The 9,809-nt window shown below is 39.8% G+C and overlaps 1 protein-coding gene across 1 annotated transcript in view; it reads left to right on the top strand.

Moving 5' to 3' along the window:
• The first annotated feature begins 314 nt into the window (after nt 1-314).
• The window catches only part of wnk3 (WNK lysine deficient protein kinase 3), a 48,592-nt gene continuing 39,097 nt past the window's right edge, over nt 315-9,809 (top strand). Inside the window, exons 1-2 of the mRNA XM_016466491.1 lie at nt 315-522; nt 660-1,012. Coding sequence (XP_016321977.1) covers nt 315-522; nt 660-1,012 — 561 coding nt within the window. The remainder of the gene's footprint in view (nt 523-659; nt 1,013-9,809) is intronic.

Below are 9,809 nucleotides of genomic sequence, written 5' to 3'. Positions count from 1 at the left end.
CAGCCACAAGAACCTCTATGCAGGAAATGGAGATAAGGAAAGTACGCAGCAAAAACTGAAATAACCTGCAGATATACTAAAAAAAACAAGCACCCTATGATACTCCTGTGAACTCAAGCGAGCGTGGAAGATTAGAGCCGCAGAAAAGAGAGAGTAATTATTGTCGCTGACAGCTGGCAACACTGGAAGGAACGGCTGAAGAATTTCATAAGAGGGTGATAGGGTGATCACAGAGTGAGAGAGACGGGGACTGACAGAGAGCCAGAGTGCAGGAGGGGGCGGCGGCGGTGGAGGAGTGGGAAAGATCAATCGCCATGGCGACGGACCCGGGAGAGCCCACTGCCACAGAGGAGTCCTCTGGAGAGAAACCTGATGGAGAGAGGGAGGAGGAGAGTGACCAGGGGAATAGGGCCGCCAGGGAGAGAGAGAGGATGCACAGCACTCCGTCTGACTTCCCCTCCTCCCAGACCCAGGAAAGGAGAGCTTGGGGCGCAGGAGGAGGAGGTGGCGGAGTGGAGGACGGTAAAGAAACAGAGGTGCCGGCCAGACCTCTGACCTTCTTCATTCACTCCTCTCCGGCAGCCCACGAACCGTGTCGGAAACGGGAGAACAAGCGCTTTTTCCGGAAGAGCGTGGAGATATGCGAAGAGGATGATGAGGTGGAAGAAACCCCCGGCGCCCTTCACAGCACCCCTCACCTCGAGTTTGTGCCTCCGACTCTGTTTTCACCAGCGGAGCCCAGCAGTTACCCGCCAGTGCCTCGGCTGCCTTGGGTGAGGATGGCACTCATGGCACGCAGGATCCTGATAAGACCGGCCTTACGGCGCCTGCTCTGAAGGGGAAGGAGAGAGATAAAGAACAGGAAGAAGAGGCTGAGATGAAGGCCGTCGCCACTTCACCCAGTGGCCGCTTTTTAAAATTTGACATTGAGCTTGGCAGAGGAGCGTTCAAAACCGTTTACAAAGGCCTGGACACGGAAACCTGGGTGGAAGTTGCCTGGTGTGAACTGCAGGTGAGACTTGGAATTTGAGTTGTATCATGTTTTTAAGTCTAAGTGCTTTAGCTCTGCTGGTTTGAATTAGGATGCTGTTACTCAGGAGTTTTCCGAGCTTGTTGGTGAAATCTTAGCCTCTTGTGTTTCTCTTTAGGCTGTTACAGTTGAGTGCAGTGAGAACAGTAGAAAAAAGAGTTTCAGAGTCAGAGCTCAATAGCTTTATAGATTACACAGAGACTATCCGTGAGAGAGAAGGGTCAAGCCTACTCACGGCGCAATGAACTGGACAAACAACAAAGCTCAAAGAGGCTCTCTTGTTGTGAAATGGAATCTTTTTGCCTTTGCCACTATGCTGAACATATTGTTGCCCACTGCAGATTGTATTTTCTAGGAAAAGTCGTCACTGAATAATTGGTTTTGCGACAGGGACCCAACTGTTTCATAATGCGGTTGTAAACAGAGGTTCGCGCATATGTACTTGGTACTGCATTGACCATGTATCACAACAGACCGGTTAACATACAATATCAGAAATATTTCTGTGCCACGTGTCCTTTTAAATCCTCTCATGAAGCAAAATCTTTCAGCTCATGCAAAACAGCCAGCTGAGTTGCGTTTCAGCACTAAAATGGTGTTCGGTACAATAATTAACCAATAAGGTGCATTTAAGGAGGTTAATACCAGCTACGTAAGAGGCTTAGTGAATCAGATTATTGATTAAAAGGTTGAAATGGCATGTAAATCATGGGTCTGATCAAGGGAGATTATTCAGAGAATATAATCATTTACATGGTTCCACCTTATTCAGATTTTTCAGTGAATGTTGGCTCTTATTACTAATTCATCCTTTAAACCCCTCAGTGTCCCAAAGGAAGTACTTTTCTACATATTTTCATAACAAAAGAGATATTTAGTCTTGAATTTATAATTATTTATTGATCCAGGGACTTTCAAATATATATTTGTTCTTTCCACTGTTAATGTTAGATATGAAAGCTTATTAATAAACAATAGATTTGTTTTTTAGCCTATTTCTTACTATTTAAAAGTAGTACTGTCAATAGAAATAAATTATTTTGATTTAAGTTCATGAATCTGTAGTATACTATAAAAATGAATATAGATATTTTTATATTTTATATGTAATTATTTAGAAAATTTGTAAAAAAATAAATAAATATATATATATATATATATATATAGATAAATGTATATGGATAAATATTAATAAATTCAGTGTGTGTGTACATTTTGTGTGTAGTTAAAAAAAAAAAAAAATTCTGAAATGTTCTCTCTGGTGGCCTTTTGGGGGTAACCAGACCCCGTTTTGAAAACCCCTGCATTGATCATTTTACACAATTTGACATACAGTAGTTCAGACCTACCCAGGGCCGTTTTAACCATTGGGCTAGGCGGGGCTGATGCCCCGGGGCCTGAGCAAGGAGGTGGCCCGTGATTAGCTGTGGAGTAGATTGACTGGAGCGCCGATCGCCAAAGCCACCACGCCCCCCACTTATTAGCACTGTTATTTAGTTTACTTTTCCGTAAATTTCATGCATTACCATATATCATTATTGTGATGGGGGGCCCTGCAGTAAGTCATAGCCCCAGGGCCCAGTGCGGTCTTAATGCGGCCCTGGACCTACCATACAATTTATAATCCTACAAAAACATTATTAAATCCAGCTATCCAGCAATACATTGTTGTTGTTTTAAGGCCAGTCTTGTTATTGGCCTACGTCATTGTCTTTTTGTTCATCATGGATAGACTATGTTCCTTCTTCATAATGGCAAATTTGTTGCCAGTAGCAGGATGGAGGCAGAACAAAAACAAAAGAATAACAACATGCCAGTGTATTTTTATGCTAATTCTACTGGGGTGCAGAATGGTGCACTTGAAACAACATGGAGTCGCAACGCTTATGCACAACTAGGGTGCAGAATGATGTGCTTGAAGCAACGTGGAGTCGCAGCGCTTATGCACATCTAGGGTGCAGAATGATGTGCTGGAAGCAACATAAGCACTCCACACGGTAACGTTACAAGAGAAGAAAAATGAGAGAGCAATGAACTCCAGCAAGATGTCATTTTATGCGAATCCCCAGACCTTTATCTACACATCAAGTATTATAATGGGAATATATCATATTTAGGGTTGGGTATCGAGAACCGGTTCCAAATTTCCAATAATCGGGTATTCGATAAGACATGTGCATTTCGATTCTGCTTAACGATTCTTGCGTTCGCATTTTAATGTGATTAAAAATGATTTAAGTGCAGGAATGGAAAGAACTTACGCCCTGTTTGCGTGCAGTGCACACGAAGCGCAAGCGCGAGCACAGAGAACAGAGGTTGCGGTACGGGTTCCCGGTTTGTGTCCGTTCTCGAACCGTTCCGTGTATTTCCACTGTAGAAAAGGTTGTTCCGGGCCGAAACTGACTTCTTTCATATTTGTCGGCCAATATCCAGAAAACTTCGTCAGTATATCATCATAAACACAGCTGTTTTTGTCTTACGTGAACGTAAACAGATGAGAAAGAAAACACACATGAACAGTATTTTTAGATAATTTAATTTAAGAGACAGCAGCCTAATAAACGCGCTGCCTGTCATTAATGTTAATCAAAGAACAAAAGAAAATCATTCACTGATCTTGACTGAATCTATTTAATAACTTTAATTGATTAATCTATATTTTATGAAAGTGTTTTTAAACTTTTAATTACAGTTTCTGTACCTGAAATTTTGTTCAGTTGTATTTATTTATGATATTGCTAATTGATTTGTTTGTTCCTATCTTATTACTGACTGTTTACTTGTCTTTAACACTTTAATATTTGAAATTTATATTAATCTAGTTTTTTTTTTTTTTAAAGCATAGGCAAAATTCCTCTTGCAGTGTTCTGTAGGCTGCTGATTTTTGCTCGTGTTATTCAGCTGCAACAGAATGCTTTGTAAAAAGACAGAATAAATGTTTGACATCTAAATGTTTGACTTCATTTTTTTTCATATTGGATTTTTTTATCTTATTGGAATCGAAACTAGGAATCGATAAGAATAGGAATCGATAAAATTCAAACGATACCCAACCCTACTAATATGTGTACAAACAGTGGGCTAATAGGGGTGAATTAGATTTAATTCTGCTGTAGATTTGAAAATGGAAGAAAGATGTTGAAAAGAAGGTTATTAACCATACCTGCAAACTAGTCGCTTTTCAGCGAAATTTGCCGTTTTGAATCAAAATATGTCATTTATGTGAATCGTCTAGATCCGAAGAGTTTTATTTGGGGGGGGTCTGGGCAGAGAGAGAGAAAGAGAGATTGCAAGCTCGTAGACAGGAGTGTGTTCGACCAAAGTCCCTTTCTCGGTTCGACTTGAAGCAGCAATGTTCAGACCGATCGCTGTATGACATCACAGCACTTTCGAATCGCTCTCGTGGTACTTTGTCCAATCGGTCTGCGCTCTGCTGCTTCAAATTGAACACACCTCATCTCACAGCCGGTCCGTTTTGACGGCATACTTGCGCTCACATCCGCATGTAAACATGTCGTTGGCATGGAAGTTCTTCATTGTGAGTTAAACCGATACAAAGTTCGCAATTTGTAATACAATATTGACTGTTTTTGCTCAAGTTCGCTGACAAAGTTTCAATCAAAGCCACAGCAGAACTGTTTTGTGTCACCGAACAAGTGTTTAGATACTGAATGAATCCACGTTTTTGAACGAATCAAGCGAGTCAATGATTCAGTAACCCATTCATAAAGAAAGTAGTCACTTGCCTCGTTTTTGAATGAATGACTAATGTCTCGCTCATTAAGCAGCAAGATGTTCTTGGAGCTCTTTGGAGGTGGTCTGTGGTTTGTCTGTGACCATTCTAACCATTCTTCGTCTAAAAATTTACCGTCTTCTACTGGTGCACCTCAGCTTCATCTAACAGTCTGTGTAAATACATCTAATGCCACTTCAGATGCAGCTTCTGTTTCCTCTGCAGTGAAAAGATGGAGTTTGTTGAGAGTATGCGCACTCTGAACATTAAAATTTGCTAAATTAAATTACTCCACTGCTCACAAAGAGAAGTATGAACACCGATGTCAACAGAGCTGCACTGTCCAAAAAGTTTGTGGTATAAATGTGCTTTTTTTACGTAAAGCATATGTTGTCTTTTTCCTTTATTTTGTTGTCAGAGTGCACCAGAACGCTTCATTTACATGTTAAATTCTCAAAAATTTTCTTCTGGGGGGGATGCCCACAGACCCTCTTACAAGGGTCATATTCTGAACTATGTCACCTTTTTGACCTCTTGCGAGTTTGCAGGTATGATTAAGACTCAGTTCTAAACAAACAGAAAAACAAGCAAAAGGTACTGCAGTGGAATACAGATCTGTGATGCTCAGTATCACAGTAAAAGAGGAACAGTGACATAATGCAAAACAGTGACTGAATGAGCAATCTGATATTTGTTCTCAGTTCTCTCTTTATCATGTGTGGTTTGTTTGGTTGCTTTGTGTTGAAAGGTTGGGAGTCATGTGTTTGGCTTGGAGCTAATCCCACACACACTCAGGGTCCAATTCACTAAACAGTTGCACCGCTTTAGTTTGCAATATTTCAGCATGTGTTTGCTTATCTGATATAATACTAAAACAATGTGCAAATAAATGCAGTTCATTATTTTGAACCACCCTCAACTTTCTCCTCCTTATGCCAGCAGGTGGGCCAGCCTGGTACTTGTAATAAAGTAAACATAAAAGACTGTTGTCTGCGCACAGATTGTAATATTCACTTTAATCCTTCCGGTGTGAACTGTGGTTTAATCTCTTGACTGAGTTTGAGCAGATGAATCTGTAGTTTAGGAGACATTCTCTCAAGCCTCCTTGACCCCAACAGTTCATGCTGCTGCTTAGAGAGAGTAATGTGATACAGAACTAAACTATCCATCTCCTAAAGCAGAGTCCTGATGTGAGCTGTTTGACACAATGTGGTTATAGGTGTTTCCTAAAAACCTTGGACAAGAGGCAGTCCGGAGCAGAATGAGACACTGTGGTTTGTTAAGAAACTTTGTGAGATGATGATGATGTTGTTTGTTAGGAAACTGTATGTGAGATGATGGTGCTGTTTTATGTTCTCAGTTGTAATGAGTACAATTATTTTGTGATTACCTTCCAGTCACTCATTACTAGATCGCAATAAGCATTGTGCTTTGGTGCTTTTAATATGAAACAAAGTCTCGGGTTTCAATTTATGTCCATTGTATTGCAGTATTCAAACAATAAATGCCGTTTTGGCGCTGTTTAATCTTGAGTGACAGATCGCTGTAGCGCCTCAGTTCAACAGATGCTGCAGCGCGAGGCGCACATGAACTGATCATCTCCTCCTCATTAATACCAGTTTCAGCACAAAATAAACATGACTACCGAAGGTAAGTTAAAAGAAAGAGTCTCATGTAATCGCTCAATCAGTGTTTCAGCCGCGCAATGACGTCAAAATAACAGCTTTTAAACAATTCATGTAACATCACATTTAACGTACCTCAGAAAGCATATTCGGTGACCATAAACTCATTAGTCAGATAGAAAAATAAACTGTAGAGAGGGGTATTTTGCTAAATATATGCACCATATAACATTCATTATAATTTTTTACTGTTCTTTAATGTTTTATTTATGTTTGAATAAATCCGTCCAAGTTTTTATGACAGCCATTCTCTTTTTGTATATTAAAAAAAAGAAAAATAACTGAAGTAATTGTAACTTAATTATAAAAACTTCATTAAGTGCAATTTAAGCAGTTGTACAGCACAAATCAGTCAATTATAACCTTCAATATTATAATGTAGTTCCAACTGACTCTCATGTATATTTTACAGCATTAGTTGAGATTATTTTTCCTTGAAAATTTGGCATGTACTGTACCAGATATGTATCCAAAATAATCGATATCGAATCGCAAGCTTGTGAATGAGTATCGAATCGAATTATGAAATTTGTGACAAAACCCAGCCTTACTCATTACCATCCAAATAAGGGAATTTGAAGTTAAATGTCATGTTTCTCCAGTAGTACGTTATGTGAGAGATTTGACGTTTACAGTGTGCTACTGTACTGTTTCTCTCAGTAAGTGTGTTTCTCTTTGAGTCCATTGTGCAGTTCATTTCTTATGCGCATTGTTAAAATGCAAAGTGCTTGATCACTTTAGTTCCTCATTAAAGTAATTAATTCATTTATAATTCAAACATTTTTGGTTACTGCAGGTTACAGTAAGGAACTGATTTCTCCATGATGTGTTTTATGCTGATTTAAATTTGTCCAAGGTAGAATTATCTAGCTACCAGAAGTGTATTTTATTTTTATTTTTATTTTTTTAAGCTGTTTATAGCTATAATTGTGAATTTAAAACCTAGTTTTTGTTTTGTTTATATGGAAAACGTTAGTTTTTCATTTAATAAAAAAAAATATTTTGCTTTCATTTTAATAAAAAAAATGCTAAAATTAATTTACTATAAAATTGTGTGGAGATTAAGTAAAAATCGTAACCACTGCCCTGACAAAAACAGCTGAAATAGTTCTTACTGTTGAGCCATGTTATTCATGTCATTCTACCCTGTGCAATATTTGTTTCACCTGTTAGAATGTTAGTTCACCCAAAAATGAAAATTCTGTCATTAATTACTCACCCTCTTTTTTTTACTAACGATGGCGTCGACGGTGATGGCTGCCTCCGTGGCGTGCTCCGCAGTTGTTTTTATGTTTTTGTTAGTTTGTCCTGTCTTTAGTTATATCCCTGAAATCAGTTTCACCAGAGACGAATTGCTGGACATTCGGCAGTACACACCACCCGATATTTCACCGGTTTTCGACTATTCTGATGTTTTGCTGGACATTGTAGTCGGGGGAGCTGTGGTGCTGATCAAGTGCTTCAGGACGCGCAGACGGGGGAAGCGAGCCGGCGCGCTCGTCAAGCTCAGACAGTGTGGATTCAGAACGCCGTTGCTGAGCATCCATCTGGCGAACCTCCGCTCTCTACCCAAACGAACGAACTCCTTCTGCTCTCCCGGACAAATAAGGATTTTTCAAACTCTGCTGCTCTGTGTTTCACAGAAACCTGGCTGAAAGACGCCATTCCGGACAGCGCGTTGAGTCTCCCGGGCTTTCAGCTGTTCAGAGCAGATCGCGACGCAGAATCAACGGGGAAATCATGCAGCGGCGGGACATGCTTTTACATCAATGAGAGGTGGTGTACAGATGTAACTGTGTTAAAGAAGATGTGCTGTTCAGATCTAGAAGTGCTCTTCATTAACTGTAAGCCGTTCTACTCGCCGCGGGAGTTTTGCTCATTCATTCTCGTCAGTGTCTACATTAATCCGCAAGCACACGTGAGCTCCGCTTTACAGAAACTCGCTGATCAGATCACAGACACAGAACAACAACACCCGGACTCTGTTTTAATCATTCTCAGGGACTTTAATAAAGCCAATCTCTCCCGTGAACTGCCAAAATACAGACAGCACATCACATGTCCCACCAGAGACAGTAATATATTGGATCACTGTTACACCACAATAAAGAATGCATATCACTCTGTTCCACGGGCAGCTTTGGGGCTCTCTGATCACAGTTTGGTTCATCTTATATCGACCTACAGGCAGAAACTGAAATCAGCTAAACCCGTATTAAGGACCGCCGGATCTGTTTCCTACGTTGTTGTGATTTGATCTGAACGAAAACAGCGTATCCGTGTGAAGCAGCTGACACAGAACAGAGAATAAAGTCGTTTTTTTTCTTTCTTTTGTGCACAAAAAGTATTCTTGTAGCTTTATAAAATTACGGTTGAACCCCTGATGCCACATGGATTATTTTACCGATCTCCTTGCTACGTCTCTGGACTTGGGAACATTTCAGTTGTATTGCTGTCTATGTAGGGTCTCAAAATCCATAAAAAATATCTTAATTTGTGTTCCGAAGATGAACGAAGGTCTTACGGGTTTGAAACGACATGAGGATGAGTAATTAATGACAGAATTTTCATTTTTGGGTGAACTGTCCCTTTAATGAAGCGCTTGTCATTTTCTTCAATGGATGTCCATACATGTAAATAAAGACTTGCTTGGGAGTTCGTGTAATGTTTGAACATGGCTTTGGCCTTATTTTGAATAACCTGTTCACGAGGTGAGGTCTGGATTGCTATGGATTACTATGATAGAAGAACACTCTCGATGCACGTTACGTAATAATAAAGGACAGTGTAGGTTATTTCAGAACAGTGCTACTCTGCGCGACCTCACTGAGTCCAAACAGATTTGTACTGGGTGCCAGTAAGAGCAGTAGTGATGGTTAGAAGGCATGTTGTTCTGTCATTTCCGTGACGATTTTGTTCTCTATATGGCCTGGATCCAGATAAAAGTGGACAAGAGCATATCCCTGTAATGTGAATTTGGCGATTTTTGCAACTAAATAAGCCGAGCAGAGCTGGCTAGACAGATATTCGTCCACAGCCTCCAGTTTGTTTGTTGAAGATGTTTCTGTCTGGCCTGCATGTCCTTTAATGACACCTTACCTTTAAAAGCTTTAGAAGCTTAAAGCTAAAAGTTGTTATATCATTGCAGGAGCAAATGTGGATTTATGTTGTTTACTCTGTTTTCACTTATGTGCAACTTATCTGATATCTATTTATTACTATATCTTATCAAAGTCTCATTTTGCATTGAAAAGCCTCATCAAAACCTCATCCCACACACTCATATACATTTGTTTGAGTATTATGTTGGCAATGTGTGATATATTGGTATCATAGTATCAGCAAAAAATAAATAAATAAT

The sequence above is a fragment of the Sinocyclocheilus anshuiensis genome, unplaced genomic scaffold (assembly GCF_001515605.1).
Source record: "Sinocyclocheilus anshuiensis isolate Anshui unplaced genomic scaffold, SAMN03320099.WGS_v1.1 scaffold364, whole genome shotgun sequence".
NCBI lineage: Eukaryota > Metazoa > Chordata > Actinopteri > Cypriniformes > Cyprinidae > Sinocyclocheilus > Sinocyclocheilus anshuiensis.
Note: the sequence above shows the minus strand (reverse complement) of the source record. Positions and strands in the feature narration are given on the sequence as shown.